This window comes from Colias croceus, chromosome 24, assembly GCF_905220415.1.
Source record: "Colias croceus chromosome 24, ilColCroc2.1".
In the NCBI taxonomy this organism is placed as follows: Eukaryota; Metazoa; Arthropoda; class Insecta; order Lepidoptera; family Pieridae; genus Colias; species Colias croceus.
In genome coordinates this window covers 1,021,383-1,043,889 of record NC_059560.1, presented here as the reverse complement: position 1 = coordinate 1,043,889, position 22,507 = coordinate 1,021,383, and the positions used below count along the sequence as shown (strand labels likewise).

General features: G+C 30.9%; 1 protein-coding gene across 1 annotated transcript in view; it reads right to left on the bottom strand.

Annotated features, from left to right (window-relative positions):
* Positions 1 to 3,522: 3,522 nt before the first annotated feature.
* Positions 3,523 to 22,507, bottom strand: part of LOC123702884 (alpha-2Db adrenergic receptor-like) — a 298,954-nt gene continuing 279,969 nt past the window's right edge. Inside the window, exons 4-7 of the mRNA XM_045650725.1 lie at positions 9,690 to 9,839; positions 8,535 to 8,644; positions 7,544 to 7,676; positions 3,523 to 4,918 (exon numbers count right to left, since the gene is read on the bottom strand). Of these exons, the coding sequence (XP_045506681.1) occupies positions 4,328 to 4,918; positions 7,544 to 7,676; positions 8,535 to 8,644; positions 9,690 to 9,839 (984 nt within the window). The 3' untranslated portion in view covers positions 3,523 to 4,327. The remainder of the gene's footprint in view (positions 4,919 to 7,543; positions 7,677 to 8,534; positions 8,645 to 9,689; positions 9,840 to 22,507) is intronic.

The following is a 22,507-nucleotide window of genomic DNA, read 5'->3' as shown; positions in this document are numbered from 1 at the left end:
ATATATATATACTAATACATGTTTTGAAGTTCTGTAGTTTCTTCAAAGTAATTTGGGCCTGTTGGTTCTGTTTTGTGGTTTGTTGTAGAGTAAAGGGAATATTGGCAGAATTGATTGTGATTAGTATTGATACAATATTTTTTTTGTGTATAATGTGCCCTCTTTATAATGGGCAGAATCACATTGGGTGAGTAGAGGCAATCACGATAGTGTAGATGGCCCAAATGTCATTGTAGATGTTTATTCATAATCGCCGTAATGGCGGCAAAGCGCAAACACTGACGATCATTTGTTGGGCCAACGCTGTCCATTGTGAAGAGGACCCATTATTTTTTTTATTATTATTTAATCCGATACTTATTATTTTTTTTATTATTATGTCAATTGTATTGATAGATATTACTCTGTGTGTAATTGGACCGCTAAATATTCTTGTACAAATATTAAGTTTCTAATTTCTAATGTTTACAAATTCAATGGCTAGTTTGTGTCTATTGGGTGAAATGATTGTAAATAATATTGATGGATAAGTTTCAGTGATATATTATGTTGCTTATCCTTATATTATTGTATTAAATGTATGCTAAGTATATCGTTATTCGTTAGTAATGTTGAAAGGTCGGTTAGTGTAAAAATAAAACGACAGAATAAAGATTAAAATTGTATATTGGTACTTCGTATAATCTTTTCATTTACATTTGTGGGAATTAATCGTAAGTATATTAATTACACTTTCAAAGAATTTGAAACATAACACAGACGCAAGATTAAATAATCAACAAATTGTTTCATAGCGTAACATTATTATTATAAATAGTAATTTAAGATTTAGAACAATTTTATTGAACATTTTCTAATTATTAAGGAATATACTATAGGGTTATCTAGTAAACTTTAATGTAGTGTCTCAAAATTCGCTATTTTACGCTATAAGAAGTATATAATTTAGAACTGTACAAAACCTGTATAATTTAAAACTTGATATAAATAAGGGTTTCAATTATTGCGTTATTCGGAAACAATGTCCAACTAAATTGGACATAGATTCCGATACTTATGTGGGATTGACATAAAAAGCATGGGCTCGTTGCATTATTATGCCATCCCAGACAATCTGTTTCGAATCTTATTTATGATTAATATATACTAAAATATATACTTACGTGCGATACAGACGTTTATTGGTGTTCATTAACTTAAGGAATGACATTATATCAGATCACACATACCTTGGAAGACAATATGAAAAATTTATTAAACAAAACATAAACGATAGCTATTGCTTTTCCGTCAGTACACTATACTAGAAATCTTAACAATTGTAACTAACATTTTGTAATTTTCATTTATAATTATTATTATAGAATATAACTATAAGAATCTATTTGTTAATTTAGAATTAAATTGTCGTTGTTTTTTCACTAATTATTATAAATTATTATTTTTTTTAATTAACAATATATTTATTTACAGAAGGAATACGTATATAGCTACATTCAGTCATAGGTAGGTTCAATGAACGAAAACCGTAAAATTGTCTAATGTAAAGCAAAATATTTGTTAATAAGCTATATACAGATGCGATTAATTAATTTACTAGGCGTATACTTTAGATATATTGAATATAAACTATTCATAAGATTAGAAAATTTACAAAGAATTTGGTGTTCATTTTGGTATTATTACAAGATTACTTATATCTATCTTATGCTAAGTAAATCACGAAATTTTTTGCGACCAGCGCTGACAAGAAAAAATATATTTCTATTTTAATACGAAAACGGGCTGGGAACTTTGTACAATTATCTTGTTTTACATCCATCTCTGTCTATAAAACACAATAAATCTTATAAGGACAAAACAACACGCACACATACATAAACGCATACATACACGTGTGTTTAATACACACGCACGCAAAACACTAATTATAGTGTCATCAATTAAAGTAGAGCCATTTTAATAGGCAACATTTGACAGTTCAACAAAATTCAACAACGTAACCTAGTAACGACGACATAGAATAACATGATATTTCGTTTTGTTAGAACTGCACATTTGCTTAACTTTTTTCAATTACGATTACATATTTATAATAATAATGACCGATACAAGTAATTTTAAGATATCATTTTACTGATAAACCACCCTTAACATAATAAACAATTTCTGAATTGAAGAACTGACGTCGCTACAATTTTGTGGCAATAAACCTATTTTCTTTTTAAATACTAGAGACGTTACTCTAAAAATCGAAATCTGACATCTAGAATCGAATGCACTGATTACTTGTGAATAAAAATCATCATAAATTAATAAATTCGATTGACAAATGTTTCAAATCCGTATCGATTAATACACTTTAATCGATGTTTTTAAGCAGGTTACCTCTCTTCGAAGGTAAAATTGATAGACGTCAAATGTTGCCTATTAAATTGGCTCGACTATAATTATTATGGAAAAATGACACTATTATTGTTGGCATATTATGGTTCATGAAATCCCTAAGATTAACGAAGGGCGAGGGTTCTTAAATAGGTATTCAATTATTAATTAATTAAGAAATACTTTTTTTTACATTTTTACACATATACGCGCGGCCAGCCAGTTTTCGTAGTTCTAAATTAATAACGTAATGCTTGCACGCTGATTTGTTCATTAGCTTCTTTTACATTATAAGTATGTGTAATATTTATTTGGTCATAAATATATGGAATTAGAAGGTTATTGGATTTCAATTATTTAAACGAACTTATTTGTATTACATATGAGTAGAACAGTGTTAAGATACAATTTTATGTACCTGTTATACTTGATCTGCTAAATCATTGAACCGATTTTGATGGGTTGTTATGGAAAAGATACCAAAAATATAGTTGATAAATAAGTGTGTGTTAAGTAATAACTAATAAGCAAACCAGCGTGTAAGTTTTCACTTAAAATAAGTAAGGTGCATATTTTTAAGTGCATTGGATAGGCACAGAGGCACAGTCATTAATGGGACACTATTTTTGTGAGTTTTTCTCAACGTCATTTAATACAAGAAATATGAACACAGTGGATATTCTACATTTTTTTCTGTTCTAAAAGAAGAAAAAAAAATACGCTGGAAAAAACTCACAAAATATAGTATTTGACAAGTCGTCTTTACAATATTTTGATCTTATTAAATTTTAATAATTAAACATCTACGAAATATATACTATATAAAAAGAAATGAGTACCAATTTTAATAGTAACTTCAGGTTGAACTAATAAATATAATATTTATTTATGCATAATATATTAATAAATAATCAGCGAATGAATACAATATATACTTTCTATAAATTTAACTACTAGTATTAAGTTATGCTTTTTATTACATTTCAAATATAATCAGCTATTTTTAAAATGTTTATAACAAATAAGAAAAAAATATACAATTCTTTTTTACAAACAAAAAACATAACAATCGCAAAGCTAATAACATTTTTAAAGATTCTTAAAACTAAATAATAAACAGAACGAAATTATGTTGACAATAATTAGTTTATAGGAATCTGTAAATATCATTTTAGTTAAATATATTTATTAACTAAATATTATTTGATACTACATAAATAAACCTATGCAGAATAATGTGGTAATCGCCTATTTTATAATGAATATTTAATATTTTTTAAATTTTACTAATAATATTGTACATGATTCGAGTAATTTAAATTTTAATTCTAATTTTCTTTTACAACCCGGCCGCGCCATAAAAGAATCATCACGTCTGTAAGTGCGAGCGAGACAGCATGACACCTGTCGCATATGTGCAAGTAGGATGACATGCGAACAGCTGTCATCGATGATTTTCTTTTTTAATTGGCGCGGGCTCGAATTGAATTTATTTTATATGCAAGCGCTTTCTGAATTTCACTCGTAGTACAAATTCTATGTCCACTTTATTCCATGAAATAAAAAACATGCTGAGTTATAACATGAATAAAATATCAATTCCTAAACAATTCCAAAGTCACAGCAGATATTAATAATTCAACTAAATTCCCTCTGAGAAGCTACACAGATATCGTAAGTGTGTAAAACCAACATGGCAGATTATCAAGTGATTATGAAATCTATTGATCGATATTCGTACAAAAAGCTATTTAGTAATGTTATTTTTACACCAAAACATCGTCAGTCGGGATTAAAAGATTCCGTGTGTCTCCTCAGAGGCTAGAACATAATATAGTATATAATCCGATCAACGCATATTGTAAAGACCTGGTACTGCCCGTTGTTGTGCCAACAGAATCCTGTTGGCGACACATCTGTAGCAGCACAGGTAAGCCAAACATCACTTGAACAGTATCCGTCTGAACGCTCTTCGGAAATCCTTGTTGAAGATCGTGTAAATGACCGGATTTAGTACCGAATTCATGTAACCTAACCAGAAGGCGATAGCGAACGCACTACCCGGTATAACACAACGTCTACACGCGGCTTTTAGAATGTACAGGAAAAAGAATGGCAGCCAGCACGCTATAAAACTGCCCATGATCAAACCGAGGATTAGCGTCGCTCGTTTCTCTTTCTTTCTCGCTAATCTTCTCTTCTCCCTTTCTGGGTCTCTAGGTTTATGCTGTTTAGGCAGTGCGGGCTCTAATTCTGATTTGGATGGTTGTTTTTCCGCCTTTCTCTCGGACTTTTTGCCGAATATGGGTTGACATATCCGTAGTTTGAGAGGTTTGACGACAGCGCAGCGCGTGGCCACACCAGAGTCTGATGAGGAAGGTTCTAGCTCTGACACCATGTCAGTGTCTATCGCCATACTTGGGGCTCGACACCTCTGGGACTGTAGCTGCAGTTCCCCGTTCACGGATAGCGAGGAATGTCTATAGGCACACGCGGCGAGAGGATTTCTTGTGACTTGCGCACATGTTGTTACCTGAAAAATATTCAGTGTTAGTATTTTATTATTACGCGTTTAAAAAGCTGTAATATTAGTACACAATTGTTGGTAGTATATCATTTGCGGAAAAATCAAAGTATAGGTATATAATTTTAGTGAACATTGCAGATTTCAATATTTTCTTAGGCGCGCTAACGATGACTGGGATCGGTAAAAAATACCCAACGGTCCATTATTTTCAACAGCAGTTGGCGTTTCCTTTAGATTAAGCTTTTTTAAGCTTTCAACGAGTAAAGCTTTTAAAACGGCGCGCATAGACAAATTGCACTTCCAACCTTAATGGATTCCGCTGAAAAAAAGAATTGAATTATCGCTTTCAAGTACTCTACAGCAAATAAGGAAAGGATACAAACTGAATTCAGTTGAAATCTATTTTTTAAGTGGCTGATTCGTTTTGTATGTTTTATGTGAAGGAATTTAAACGAGTGCGCTGCTTTATGTGGTTGAGGTTTATTTTCAAACAAAGTGTTAAGGGTATTACTTTCTTCTGGTAAAACGGAAAGAATAGAAATTTAAGGTGAAAATTCATTCCATTCCTGGACGAACAGAAGAAATTAAAATATAAAAAGTATTTGAAAAAGAAATAGTGATAAACAATATGGTGCCTGTTTTATTCGATTATTACGTTATTTTTATATGAAAATACCTTTATATCTATATAAATATAACGACTATTGCAAAATAGTAGGACAAAAAGGATTCCAGTAACAGCCAGCGAGTTTTTAGAGTCTTTTTGTGAAAGTCAACAGAGCCATGCACAAAGCCTATCCATTTTATATTCATTTATACCTACGTTGTTTAATCTTTAGATATTATGCTCAAAGTCTCTTTTTAAAATGCTTCCATTTAATATTGATAAAACAAGAAACATTTATAAAGGCCTTTTGAAAGAGCAAAAACAATATTCAGAAGTATTTCAGGTAGTAAATGTAAGCGCAAATATATTCTGCAACCGCTTCAAAATTAATAAAAAACTGAACCCAAGGGATAACGGAATCAATTGTAGCCCTATTATATGATATTCACGTGAAATCCGAGTATATTGCTTGTTTTATTATTCTATTCACAAGCCCCTTTAATTTGTTATGCATGTCGGCAAAAAGTTATCAGCTGTCACGTAGCGTCCGCCATTTTGAATTTTTGATGACGTCGACAATTGCGTAGGTACATCCTGAATTATTGTATGTCGTATCTTTAATCTTTGTAATTAAATGTCGGGTCAGATATCAAGTGTTTATCTGATGTCTTTCTTGGTTTAGTGTTTTATACGTAAATGATAAATGCAGAGGTTTTGCGTTCGATAGTAGAGATAGAGATTATTAATAAAAATAAATCTGAATAACTTAAAATAAATTACCTATATGAACTTATAAGAGAAATTGGTTACTTAGTATCAGTAGCATTTTGCATATATTTTTAAATACATTTCGAGTTTTTAATAACATTTTATATAAGTAGTTAAATACTTCAGTTCAGAGAATCAATTATTTTCACTGAAACAGTTGCTTTACACGTGCTAAAATATAAAATACGGTGTATGTTACAGCCCTTTTCTTAGTTATCGTTTATTCAACGCCATATTAAGTTTTCAAATAAAAATTTCCCAGAAATAAGATAATTGATTCATAATTACACTTATCTGTCGAATAATTTCCACCAAAAAAGTGCATTAAAATAAACCACTACAGATTTATGGGAATGGGAACATTTTCAGCTGGCAACACTAACTTTTATGTCAAATAATTTAAGAGTAGTTAGTATATCTTCAATATCTACGTGATATATAACTACCGTATTAGAGCGTGTGCTTGTGTAATATTGGAGAGATTCCAAACTAGATACGTTTGAAAATTGTTAATTTGTTTTAGGTGAGAATTTCGCTGCAGTTTTGTAATGAATTGCCTGTTTGAGAGTGTTTTTAACTTGGATTTGGATTGAATTGAATGGACTTTAATCTTCTTAATATATATAAATCTCGTGTCACAATGTTTGTCCTCAATGGACTCCTAAACCACTTAACCGATTATAATAAAATTCGCACACCGGAGTTCGATCCAACTTGAGAGATAGGATAGTTTTTATGAAAAAAAAACGAAAACATGTAGGTACCACGGGCGAAGCTGGGGTGAACCGCTAGTTATTTATATGTATATAATGATGGCGATTATTGAGTAAAAATATATAGCTAATATGTGTTATGAGAAAGGAGATGTGGTTAATTTTTATTTGGAACGTATAATTTGAGATGCATAAAATATTGTTTATGATTCTCTTCCTTCAGGCAATAGCAGTGTTTGTCTTTGTTACCTGCTAATTTTGTCTTATTCTTGCTTTTGTGGTATACATATCTAAACTATACAAGAACCTATAGGTAAGCAATCACAATTAAAATAGTAGTAGACTAATGCTTAATTCAATGATATCCTCTTTAACATCTCCGTTAGATATCTTCCTCCGAAATCTTATCATTTAAAGCATTTGACAATACTTATGTGACCATAAACAACATCAAAGCCAGTCATTAAAATATAATAACCAGATCAATTAGTAATGCCACAGAGTAAAAAATATCAAAGTAATGTAACAAAAAATAGCCAGTACCTTCAACGTGTCTTTCCTATCGTCAGGCTGTGGCGCGTCGCCCGCCTCGCTCGTTGATATGTCAGACGCGAAGTCACAAGTAACGACGGGTATCGGCACTTGTTGTGTTTCTATTGTTGATATTTGGCTTTCCCTGTAAAGTTTATATAATATGATATATAGAAGTATGAGTATGATATATAGAAGTTATACTTCTTTTGGCGCGATGGAGAAAAATGATGAGAGTGAATTTTTGCGATGCGCGCGCACACCGACACCTAAATTTAACAACATGAAGTTAGTTCTAGGTGGTATGAAAATTGATAACTATGTTCCAGTTGTATATTTAATCTAGTATTTTCCATACGCCAAAGAAGTATAACTTCTACCGCGTGTACATAAGTACACATACTTATTAAATGTGAGATTTTTTGAAAATCTTATGAAGATGTCACAGTATAACTGTTATGCCATTAATTAATAAATTAATTTAATAAAACTTATTACTAATGTACACAAACAAAAATACAGTATAGTTTATTAGGCGGCCAAATCATTTAGAAGTGATCTCTTCCAGGCAACCGGGGCAAAAGAAAGCTTACTAAAAAGTAAAATTACATTAATAAACAGAAGTGTTTTAGATAAAACATACATTAATCCCAATGTTTATATTTACGTGCCGCGTTGCGTAATTTACGTGAATTTCTTTTTTACACTCGTACATACTCGTAAAAGTGTTATAAAAATCTTATGTATGTTTTTATTTATGACAGAGTATCTTTAAATGGATTATGGAATAATTATCTCAATGTTATTATTGAGTTTTTTCCCGATTCTTAAAAAAAATTCTACCATAGATAACACAATACTAACTAGATACTACTCATAAAGTAGTGTTACAGTGTTGTTGCTTGCTCTGACATTAAAAAAAAAACTTGTTAAAATTAACATGAAAAAGTTTTGTTTAAATCTGTATATAAATAAATATAATAATATTATGTAAGTAATGTACCTATTATTATTAGAATTACTAGCATCTACTCCTGTTGGCATAGATAAAGATGATGAAGGCATAGGGCGAGTCCCCTTCGGCGCGTTTGAGAAACTCGTCTGCTGTTCGTTCTGAAACAATATTGTTATAATTAGAAAATACATTTATTATAAACATACGTATAAAAAATACAGTTTCTGAATTGAGTATTTCACGTTGAAAACGTCTCAATTATGGTCTCAATACTTGAATACTGCTTAAACATTTTCTGGTATGTGATATTAGCTTTGTCAAACCTTAATCAAATACATTCTCAGTTCAGAAACCTACAATAGAGATGAAATAATTAGGTACATACTTCAGTAGATGAAGAGCTATAGTTTAAATAAAGACGCAATCATTTCCTAAACGGTTTACCTATTTAAGGTTTTTTTCATTAATATAGACACATGTTACAGAATTTACTGTGTTCGATTATTATAGTTTAGTTCTTCGAATACCAATCATACAAACCAAGATCGTGAATCGTGAATAATTTCTCACGAAATAAACATAGGAATGGTTGCAAATATCCAGTTTACGTTTGAGAATTTATATATTTATGTTTTAGGCTTGTTTTTATTCTATCTGTAATTTCGATACTAAAATTAATAAGAAATGATTAGAAGTACTCAGTTATTTAGAGGACGATAGCCTACAGCTCGCTTTGGCTTTATACGAGAAGATATTATATCTACTTTGGTATTATAAAAAATAAATAAACCTATACTCTTAGCCTATACTTATATATTCTGCTACACACAAATAAATATGTAGTTTATTTATTTAGTTTTAACATAATAAAGTTTCCTAGAAGCTACTACTAGTTTGGAACAAGCCCACGGTGTACCGTGGGCTAGTTCGAAATTATCAATGTTTTTTGCAGTCGATAAAGGCTAAAGCAGTATTTCTTCAGCGTTATCCTAATATTATCTTTATTAGTTTCATACATAGGTATTTGATTATCATATTTATAAGTTGGTTGAATGTATCGTTAGGAATAATTCTGTCCAATTGCTTTTACTAATTCACAAGTGAATGGCTTAGAATTTTAAATTCTTCAACGAAATTTGATAATTTATCGCCACTAATTGCACCTTCACTTTATTGATGTTTTATTTTTTTATTCATACTTACAGCTCTCGGCCTTGGGTTCTTCCGTATGCCCCTCCTGGCCCTCGCCTTTGCAGCGAAGTATATACGAATATACACAAACACCATGATGCAGGACGGGATGTAGAAGCTGCCGAGGGCTGAGTAGATCACGTAGCCGATGTCGTCTGACACCTGTGAAAGAAAAAATAATTAATAAGTGGCAGAGTATTAAATACATAGGCATAGTCATAGATAAGTTAACAACAGCTAACAATCTATACTAATATTATAAAGCTGAAGAGTTTGTTTGTTTGACCGCGCTAATCTCAGGAACTACTCGTCCGATTTGAAAATTCTTTCGGTGTTGGATAGCCCATTCATCGAGGAAGGCTATAAGCTATATTTTATCACGGTAAAACAAACAGGACGGGACGCGCGGGTAAAACCGTGGAGCTCAGCTAGTAAATAATAACTTTACAAAGAAATACAAATAGTAAATTAAATGTTTATATTATAATCCAAAATACCATACACCTCAAAATGTACGTTTAGTTTGCGCAATTGTCGTATAGTTAAAAAAACCTTAATTCTTTAGAACTTCTTAAATGTTACCATTTTGATTTCGTAAAAATTAAAATACAACTAAACACTTGTTATATTTCAAATATTTCGAAAACAATACACGTATCAAGACTCAATATGAAATATCGAATTCTGTTACGAACGTGATTCAATATAACATTGATCTAGATGTATTAGTTGCAATGCGAACGCAGTAATTAATTTACTTTCTGTATAAAATTCTTCCATAAAAACTACAAATATAATTTATATACTCTTGATGAAACTGCATATAGTTTAAAAAAACAGGTAAAACATTTTTATTTCTATAGGAATTCCCTTTTTATTCGATAGCGAAGCCGCGTTCGTAAACTAGAAAAATATAATATGATTTTAGAGATTCGACTGATCTCTCGTTTAGGAAAAGTTTTTAGGCGCGAAATGATAACGCAATTATAACACCTATCGTCACGTAGTTGTGAAATGTCACATGACGTGTGATTTAACTAAAACAAGTTTCGAAGTTAAACTGTGGTTAAATGTTAAGTTATTCGGATGTCGACCCGCGGGAGGAAAGTTAAGTGACCCCTGCCGTGACAGAGGTTTTGGAGGTTTAACTAGTTTTTGCATGCGATATCGTCTGCTTTTTGGTTAATAACTCAGGCCCCGGAATCACAGACACATTAGAAAATCTATTGTGTCGTGGACCGATGGGATCGCTCGGGACTCAATGGATTAAACTGAGATTATGAGCATGTGTTAGGCATGTAAACTGTGTTCAATTTTTTAATGTAATTAATGCATGATTTTACAGTTTACTCGATTGAAGCTTACAACATTATTGGAACTGTAAATATATAGTCTATAATACAAAAGATTCATGTAGATTTATAGTACGTAATAATTATGCTTTTCCACTCATAGTTATTACCTAATATAAAGAGCAACTATGGAGTTTCTTGCCGGTTCTTCTCCATAGATACTGCTTTCCGAATCGGTGGTAAATGTTAAAAATACTTATGTAATGATGATTCGAAAGTGCTACTAAAAGTAGTCTAATTGAATAAATAAATGTTTGAGTTTAAAACGAGCATTTATTTTTTCTTAGCTAAGGTATTCAAAGTTCATGACATCACAGATTTGATTAAAATTCTTCAGCTTTTTATATTTATGGGAGACATCTTAGATTACAAAATAAGGAGACATGCATAGAGTTTATATATATCATATTGTGTACAGGCCATAATATTATTACATAATTAATTATATTACATAATTTGTCATAATATTAGCTAATATTACGTTAATTTGATTTATTTCAATATACCAAATAACATAATTAACATAGCCAGACATCTTCAATTCACTGTAATGAAAAATCAAGGAAAAATCAATGAACTCAACATCTTGTGAAGGAATCTTAAAATCGGAGGGTATATTTGAAAAATTTCAATTAAACGGAACTCCAAGTACTCTGTGTAAATAGAGTCTTTATTTCGGAGCCGGTCTATATTCTACCATCGCTTTTTTATGTACTTTGGAAGTAAGAAGTGGATTTTTATTATATTATAGAATTTTTTTAATTCGGACTGATTTGGACATACTCATGGTTGCTAAGCAACGGTTTTTGTGATTATGTTTATGGATCCTAGATCCTAGATTTTGAATATATATATATATATATATATATTTAAAAACCTATATGTATAACATAGCTATTGCCTGTAGGCTGTAGTTTTATCAGTACTTATGAATGGATAAATATTACAAGTAATGTAAACATAACATTTATTAATATATAATTAAGTAAATTATAATTAATAACGTTTTTACTACTAAGAAATAAAAAAAAAGAAACAACATTGTTTGCTTTGTGTTTTGTATTATTTAAATGTGGAAGATTTTATTAAAATTGAAATCGCTCCAGTAGTTTCAGAGATTAGCGCTTTTAAAAACACACTCTTCGCCTCTATAACATATTATTAGCACAGAAATAACGATTGAACAAAAGAAAACACACAACTCTTTGTACACTTAAATGTACAAACAAAGAATTTCCTAATAAACCGCGGTCCGGAAATGCAATTATATAAACCGAAGTTCCGATAGTTCAACACAACTCACACACACAAACACACACACACACACAATCAAGCTAACAACGGGATTGGCTTAACTTAATTTTCTTGGAGCGTGGAAAATATTTCTCAATGATATCGCAAATATTTCTATAAGTTTTATTAAGACTGAATGGAGGGAAGACATGTACTGCAAATGGAATGGTCCTTGATCACAGCTACACAAAACAGGGGTGCGGTCACTGCGTTTTGGACCCAGGTACTATCACATAGAGTTCGTTTTCCTTTGACAATGTGTTCGTGAAATTTTTGTATGGATTTTCCCATTACGTCAATGATCCAAACGCAGGGCAGTAAGTGAAAACGTGACCTCTGGAGCACTCGAAATTGCTCTGTGAATGACGTTGGAGGCACAGGCCCGAATTGGGTAGCTTTGGGGCCCTAGTATACGTAATCAAATTTATTTCTGCGTTTTATTGATATCTACCGACTATTATGTAGTTTCGTTGTGAAACATTAAAGAAAGGACATATTATTCAAAATTGCACAAGTATGTACATTTGCAACTTTTCTTTGAGCCTATGATTATGATCGTTTATAATCCATATTAAGGTATACTAATATACATGATATGATTTTATCATTCAATTTATATTATATCACAATTTCGTACAGTTATTAAATTAATATCATTTAAAACAGGATAGAAAATATAAAAATAGTTAAGTTAGTTACAGATACAAGAGTTAAGCTGACAGATTTAGGGGCCCTCAAAAACAATCGACAGTTGACAAGTCAAGTGGGGCCTCAGAGCCTCGCGTCCCCCGCTGTCCCCGCACATACAGTAACTCAAAAACGCACATTATCCCGTAATAGGGTTGAAGAACAAAAAACCTTGACATGTTTTGTGTGAAAAAGCACTGTCATTAGGAGCATTTTTCTGCGTAATACACTGTAAGCACGTGCGAAACGTTTGCGAATGCTTTTATATAATTAATCAGTGTTTACGTGACGTATTTGTATGAAATTCGAGTTATTTACGATTAATTTGGATTCGCTAAATTGATGAACGAGCTTTATTTGACATCTTCATTATAAATAATAAATATTCTGCTTTTTTCCAATACAAAGTCTGTATCAGCTTATTATTTGTCTATGTTATTGAACGCATCGCTTTTTTTGGCAATAGGAATATAAATACATAGTAAGTGTAAACTTTGTAACAGTACAATTTTATATGGTATTATTCATAATTTCGGCCCGCATATATTTTTCAGTTTACAAAACAATACCCAACTTCATAAACAACTTAAACTTTAACTGTACACTCACTCAGTCATAAACTATTCAATCAACACATAGAATTCCCAAACCCACATCCCATATTAAATTTGCCGACACACACTTAACATTCATTCCCATGACGATAACTTTAAGTTAAAGTAATTAAGTATTTATATGTTAATCACAACCGCGATATAACTCATTAAGTCAGTGTGGTCGAAATTAAAGTCGGTCCCGGGGGGACTAACTAGATTGAAGCAATCTTTGTTAAGCCCTAGGGGGGACTGTACCTGGTAGGAAATGTTAGGGCTAACAGACCTCTGTTTTAACTGGATAGAGCAAACTTGTGTGTGTCAGACTTGAGAATTATAAATAAATAAATAATCATTTATTTCCTTTGGAACTTATTAATTATTATTATTACAATTACCAAAAAATATAAATTTAATTGTCATATTTGCTGCTCTTATACGCAAAAACGGTTGAGCTGTTCTGGATTAAATTATAAATTCATGTATCACACGGAGCCACGGGCTGAAGCAAGTATAAATTATTAGCAATAAATGAATTGGAAACATTGCAGAACGATATAAGTACATAATACGATAAAATTAATTCAATGTGTGGTTATATTTAGGTTAATAAAAGCAGTAGTACGCGCACAATTTTTCAAACCAAATAAAATAAATGATATTTAATACGTATTAACAATATCAGTTATAATCAGTACACAATTCAAGGCCAACATATATTTTTTATCCATTGATATAGTTTCTTCCATTGCTAGAAATAGATAAGTTTTATCAAGGTTTTACCAAAAATAATGCATTTGCTCTATCTAGTCTTTATTATCTGTGGCCGTCAGTTCTTTAATGACCGTTTCGTTAATTGAACGGTCAAGTGTGTGTTTGCAAATGGTATACTTTTTGCTTGTTATTCCGACCGTGTAATAAGCTAAGTCTCCCCTAGAGACGGAACCAAGATTAAAGTTTTAGTGTTTACTAGTTAACGAATGTGGCATCGATCGAATTAAAGTAGTTCTATGAACGAAATAAAATATTTTTATAAGGCTGAGCTTTTTTTCTTTATCTCTTCGAAGTCTCACAATATACTTACTTATTATACATACAACGTCGTTAATAAATCATAAAATAGTATGGTAATTAAACAAATTAAAGCACTCATAAATGCGACTGTTTGTATTAGAAATACTTGATATTGTGGGTTCGGCACAGCTATATAAAAAAAAAAAATGTTGTGTGGTTTTATGAAACCACGGTAAAAGTGAAACTTTTTTTGACACTATAGACATTTAACTAAAAATTATCGTATTTGTACGATAATTATCGTACGTATCTTGCGTCACGCGACATGCGCTACACAGACCAAAAAGTTTGAGACGATGTAATAAGTTAGGTTTCACTTTAAAAACAAACATATTATTATGTAGAGTTTGTGTAGTTACAAGAGTCGACGCGGCGCTTTGAATTACGCTACGTAGTCGAAATCATATTATTATTTTCATATTTCAAAACAATGAATTTATTAATTACTAAATTATTAAAAATTCGAATTAGCTTACCACGAAGACATTAAAATAACGTATATAGGTACATATTATATATATATATTATATGTATAACGATCCAAGGCAATTGTGAAAAAGAAACACATTTTATATAAATTATTCCCTAATAAAAAACAAAATGAAAATATTAAATGATTTACAATATAATGAATTGCGTATATTATAAAACAACTAATAAATTATTTACGGCCATTGCAAAAGAGCATTATATGGAACAATATTAGTTCCGTTCCTTCTACTAGATGTCGCTGACGGTATCCTAGAAGGCGCTATCGAAATGTTTTACGAATACCGTATATACAACGAAGGGAGTGTGGCACGGCAAATCGGTTCAGTAGTTTTTGATATTTTTTGATGCACTGTCTTAGTTCTTTGTGACTATGATAGTGCTTATAAATTATTTATTATAATACATAGTTTACTGTTGAAGTAATAGTAATTCTTACTTATAATAATAAATATGAACTAGATTCTAGAAATCTAGAAGGTTACTCAATTTCTTGATTCTTCCGGTCTGCCGTCTGCGTGAAAACCGAATAAAATGTCTGATAGCTTTTTTTTTTTAATTATAAATTTTAATTATTATCAGAATCAGATAAGATATTATGTACTGCAATCTGAATTGTTTTAAATGGCTTTGCTAACCTAACATTATTTTAATAATCCTACTAAAATTGTAAATGCGAGTTTGTGATGATGTGTGTGTGTTTGTTAGTTGTTACTCTTACACGCAAATACTACTTAACCGAATACAATGAAATTTAGCACACATATAGAGGGTAACTTGGATTAACACATAGGATAGGTTTTATCAACACGTTTTATCCCGGAAATCACACGGGAACGGGAACTATGCGGGTTTTCCTTTGAAAACGCGGGCGAAGCCGCGGGCGGAAATCTAGTATCTAATAAGCAATAAATGATGGTTCCATGTTCAGGAAATATTTTTAATAACATCATGTACATGACTGTCAAGCTCATAACATCATCAATCAAAAACTTTTGAATTACATCTGCTCCCTCACGCGAATAAAAAACATCGATATTCAGTATTTATTATCACAAAGATACAAAATGGAAACAGATTTTTATTTAAATTTCCATCATAAATCAATTATCGTTCGTTAAAAGAGCTTAATTAACATTATGTTAAAGGCAATTAGCAGTTTTCGACTATTCAATGAATAGTGCTTTTAGGTAGAGTATTTTTTCGTTTATTTTATTTTCCTTTAAAATGTTTACTATAAGCTGATTATAAATCAACACAAATAAAAACGTTGCTCTAGTTGTGAATTTCTTGATAATTATTGGTACAATAATAAGCTTTTTAATAAAATCTACGAAAATTATTTGAAATCATAAAATATATTATTTTTGAAAACTTATGTAATTTTACAAAAGTAAACGTATTATGTATGTTCTCAACACATTGAAGTTGCAAATAATCTATACCAATATATTATAAAGAGGAAAGGTTTGTAATTATGTATGTATGTATACGTATGGTTTTCACGCATAAACTACTGGACCGATTTTGATAAAATTTGGCTACCTTTTATTTCGAAACATATGTACCACGGGCGAAGCCGGGGCGGACCGCTAGTTAATTATAATTGTATAGGTATCATAATATTTTATAACGCTGCGCTAATTAAAATAGTTTACTTAGAGTAAATATGTAGGTAATTATATTATGAAAATAAAATCAACACATTTGTTTTCTTCTAATCTCATTTGCTATAAGTGCAAATAAATTCTTCATCTGGTGAGTTAGTTTAACCTGAGATAGTTGAACTAAAATAAAAAAGCGTTGATTAAATTTCTTGCAGGAGCTCCTTTCAAGATATTTACGTAATTGGTATTTTTAATTTAATTGTGAGTCCATTATATTTATAGTGTGCAGTCGATTGTAGTAAATTTAACACCTAAATGCATCTGGATAATATCTAGAGAAATATTTTTATTTATAAACGCTTGTTTATGAAATACTAGCAAACCGGGCGAACTCCGTTTCGCCACCAGAGATACCTTTTCTTTGCTATAAACCTCACGGAGCCCGAGACCTTTCCAACGAATGCAAAACCGTGGAAATCGGTTGGTGTGTTCTGGAGTTATAGCGTCAGGAAGGAAAACTCGACTTATTTTTATATGTATATGAAATATTATAGCGTTTAAATTATTCTTTATTACATTCCTAGAAATTGTCAAAATTCTTGCTTATTCATTCATTCATTCAAAGGACAATATGCTGATAACCTGTCTTATCCGAAACGGCTTGACCGATTTTTATGCATAAGTAGATGTAATTGTAAATTAGCTGTTGTAATTAAATAAATATTAAAATTTTTAATTAGAAAGAAACCATACTATTCCATTGTTAATTTAACTATTAACATTCCCTACATTTAAGTGATAACTTACCATAAGAATAAGCTGTTAATAATCGTATAACTTAACCCTTTATAACTGACATAACTTGAAATATTAGTACAGGACCTAAATTCAAGTAATATGGACTAAAAGGTCCTTGAAAGATACACGGGTATTTATTTCCTTTCAACTTTTGTATAAAATTTGATACGGGTTGTGAGGATGAATAGGGTTGTCACTTTCAGAGTTTTTCGTTTAAGTAAATTAAGGAATGCGATGAAAAACGTTTTAACCGCGCTGCTTTAAAATTATGTGCGAATTTTGTAAAGTATTCTTGAGTATTTAGTATTTTAATCATTTAAAATTTAATAAGTAAACATTAATCATTTATTTTATTCATACATACACGTAATAAAGTTCTTAGTTGTATTGATAGTATAATTATAATGTAATAGTAGCCTGGTAGGTATAATTATGAAGTTCAATATACAGTTTTAAAATAAATCTGCAATTGTATTGTTGTTAGCTTTATTTTGTACTAGCTGCTCCGCGCGGTTTCACCCCCGTGGCTCCACTCCTGTTGGTCATAGCGGGAAGATATACCTATAGCCATTCCTCGATAAATGGGCTATCTAACACCGAAAGAATTTTTCAAATCGGACCAGTAGTTCCCGAGATTAGCGCGTTCAAACAAACAAACAAACTCTTCAGCTTTATAATATTAGTATAGATAAAAAACATATAGTTTAAATACATATAGTTTAAACTATTTAAAACTGACACAAAACTACACTAGCCGTAGTGGCAACCCTATCTAAAACGCAAATTAAATGAATCCACTTCACCAATCAACGTAATCAAAGAAAAACTAAAAGATAATTAAATCTAAACTCCCGCGCTATTCCTAGTTATTTCATTTTTAATTTCGCTTCATTCGAGTGGTTTTATTTAATTGGTAGCCAGTCGACTGCATAATATAGTTTTATGCGGAGTCCTTAAGTTTATCTGTCCAGTCTTATTTGGTTGACCTGAATTCTATGGGAGATACAGATTGAGGTACAATGGGTTTTAGAAATAAAAATCATGTGTGAATTTTTTATTGTCAGATGACAGTTTTTTGAAATAATGCCACAAACATTGCAGTGGATATAATATTAATTGAATTGGTTATTTTTATACACTAATTTTCAGTTCCTGGTTAACCATTAAAATGTCGATCGTATTACCATATAAATACAGGCCATTTATTTATACATTCAAACTAAACACAGCTTGTACGCACCGTTACCTAATAACATACATCTATACTAATATTATAAAGCTGAAGAGTTTGTTTGTTTGTTTGAACGCACTAATCTCGGGAACTACTGGTCCGATTTGAAAAATTCTTTCGGTGTTAGATAGCCCATTTATTGAAGAAGGTTATAGGTTATATTTCATCACACTACGGGCAATAGGAGTGGAGCCACGGGGGTGAAACCGCGCGGAGCAGCTAGTAGTTAATACATGATCGAAGTTAGAGCAGTGTTGCGACAAAAACTGGCTCAGTATCCCTTGAGGTTTATTTTTAGTTACAAATTTAATAATTAATTTCTAACAGCTTCTTATTATTGTAACCAAGACCACTATAGAATTTCAGTAAGAAATAAATAAATAATTTTATTGTTAATTTACAAACGAAATAAGCCCATGTTTTAATAAACAGCTATTTCTCTATAATTAATTCCAAGATTCCCAGTGCACCACCACCCTAACGTACATTTTTTATCCACTGAAAACGTAACAAAGAAAAGAGAATTGTTAATCCGATAGAAACATCTCGAAGGTTTATACGCGAATAAACTCGATTTAGTTATTGTCCACTTTTATGTTTGTCATTTTGGCCACGGTTTGTGGTATGTTTTTATGCGCTTTCTGTAACTGTAAAAAGTTAGTATGTATTTTAGCCTGGGGTTGCCAAATAAATTAATAAGAATTAAGAGCGTGTGTGTCGAGAACACGTGTCAGAAGTGAAACTTCTTTGGCAAGATTGACGTAGACGATTGACGGTATTGCCATGACGCGACCTTGAAATTTTACAGTCAATGCGCATAAATAGGTACAATATAAATAATTATAAATAGTCAATGAGTCTATTAATAGTATCGGGAATTGGTCATTTTGTAAAGTCCATTTAATAGACTTTACAAAATGGTTTACTGCTTGTAGACCTTCTAATAAAATCATAGTGCATATCGTTGCAGAGTTTACTTAATAAAAAATATAAATAAAAAAAAATGTTGTGTGGTTTTATGAAACCACGGTAAAAGTGAAACTTTTTTTAACACTATAGACATCTAAAAATTATCGTATTTGTACAATAATTATCGTACGTATCACGTCACGCGACATGCGCTGCACAGACCAAAAAGTTCAAACTTTTTGGTCGGTTTTTTGTTACAAACATGCTGATCGTCTCAAGACGATCAGCATTGTTTGTAACAGTTAGATAACATCTAAAACGTTTGTAACCTTCAAATACCAAAAATATATAAGTATTGTAAATATCATTATTCTAAAATAAAACAAACATTAATTATTATTCTAAGAACTTAATAAGTTAATTTCTATCTGAATTTTTAAAAACGATAGTTTGTTGTGAAAACAAATCGAAATAATAGTTCCAACGAATTTTGTCTAGCAAAAATTAATTCACACGAACCGCCATAATGTAGTAAATTGAATGTCAACATATAAAATTTAATTTTAACAAAGTGCCGCCATTACGTTGATGTATAGATACTGGATGGTAGAACTATTTTAATTTTATTACTGTCGTAATTTAATAAACATGAGAAATATAAATACGTACGATATTATGAATTACATATTGAAATAAAATTATTAGTGTATAAAACAACGACGTATAAAATGAAATAAATTGAGCGAATAAAAGCCGTAAATAAAAGACACTGTTTGAGAATTTAAGTAAATACATATTTTATGGCTCCTAGGTCGTTTTGAAATAATTAAATTAGCTTAACTATGTACACTTCTTTATCTAATAAAATGCATAAGTATTATATTTTATGTAAATTACCACGAGACCACCTAAACTGTACAAGTTACTTATTAATTATTCTATTACCCTCCTAGAATTTCAAACACTATAACTAAAAAATACACAACAAAATTTCGTACGGAATAAAATAAAACTGTACCGAAACAACAATATTTCTTACAATTTTATGAAATGTTTCCTGTGGTTGCAATTTTCACAACAGTCTAGTTCGCTAGGTATTGCTATAACAAGCTGCGTCTTTTATTTTCCACGCACCGAACCAAATGGCAATCAATATTTGAGTGTCATGTCAATATTTTTTTATACTTTTATTCGAGTTTGACACGGTATGTTTTTTATTTTTTGGGATTATTTTCGCTTTTGTTAGTTTTTAATACTATTTGGATTGTTTTTCTTGTGTATTTGAAATTAATGTTTTATTATCAGATTTCTTTTGTGTTCTGAATGCTAGGTATATAAAAATCATGTTGATAAAGTAATTAAATTCATATTCTCTCCATTTTTATTAACCAGTGAAAATTTGTCGTATAGATGTAATTTGAAGTATCAAATAATAACTATTGGTTAGATAACATAAACAATCTGAAAAGAGATATCGGATCTGTTCATTATAGTAAAAAATTCAACGTTTCATTAAAATATTCAAAAACATCACTTTATACAATATTTTTTATACATTCAAAATTGAAACAAATAATCGAAATAAACAAAACATACCATTAATTATATTGTCACATCCAGAACTCTAAACCGCGGTTACTAATTGAAAAACAATTTTCATATTAGGCAGGCTCGTAATCCCCGGAGAATGTACTTTGTTATTTTTCGATTAGAATGTAAAGCACCAGTGCAACTGTTTTTAATTGGCTTATATTTTAACGCATAAGAAACACAATTTTCTGTGCAACGTTTTGGAAGAAAGTATACCATATTTTGTATTTAAAATATCTGCGTTATATCACAGTTGACAGATATGTACTACGTACAGTTATATTATATTACCTACTTCACTACATAGTATAAAACAAAGTCGCTTTTTCTGTCCCTATGTCCCTTTGTATGCTTAAATCTTTAAAACTACAGAACGGATTTTGATGAGGTTTTTTTTAATACATAGGAATTACATTCAATAGGAAGGTATTAGTGTATAATTTATTAGGTTTGAGACAAAGCGGGCGAAGCCGCGGGCGGTAAGCTAGTACATAATAACCTACAAGACTGAAGGTCTTTGATTGATTCTGAACGGAATATTGTTAATGTATTTTAAGAAGTTGAGGTTTTATGAAAACTGATTTGTTTTAAAAACGAGTAGGTTTAATAAATGTATTGAATAATAAATGTGTGTGTTATGTAACCTTAGTATGTAACTATGTAGCAGCAGATCTATCGATCGTCGAAATCGTCGAATTATTCTGAGTGTGGTTTTTCAGTTAAATTTCTTGTATTCAAAACCATTATAATGCTTTATAAATTTCGTCTAATGTTACTCATAGTTATACAATACTAGCGGTCCGCCTCGGTTTCGCCCGTGGTACATATTTCGCAATAAAAAGTAGCCTATGTCCTTTCTCGGGTATCAAAATATCTTCATACCAAATTTCATGCAAATTAGTTCAGTAGTTTAGGCGTGATTGAGTAACAGACAGACAGACAGTTACTTTCGCATTTATAATATTAGTGTAGATACATACCTAAAAATTCCACATTTTACTAATAAATTAAATATGCTGTATACCTACCCATGTAGGCCCACATCCCTACCCATCCCCTACCCATCCTCTCCTTCCCTATCCTCATTCCCTCCCATCCTCGCCCCTTCTCCCTAAATCCTTCCAAATCCCTTTGAGGATAGCAACACATCCACTTCCAAGTGGAGTGGATGCTTATGGGCGGCGTGTATCGCTTAACACCAGGCGAC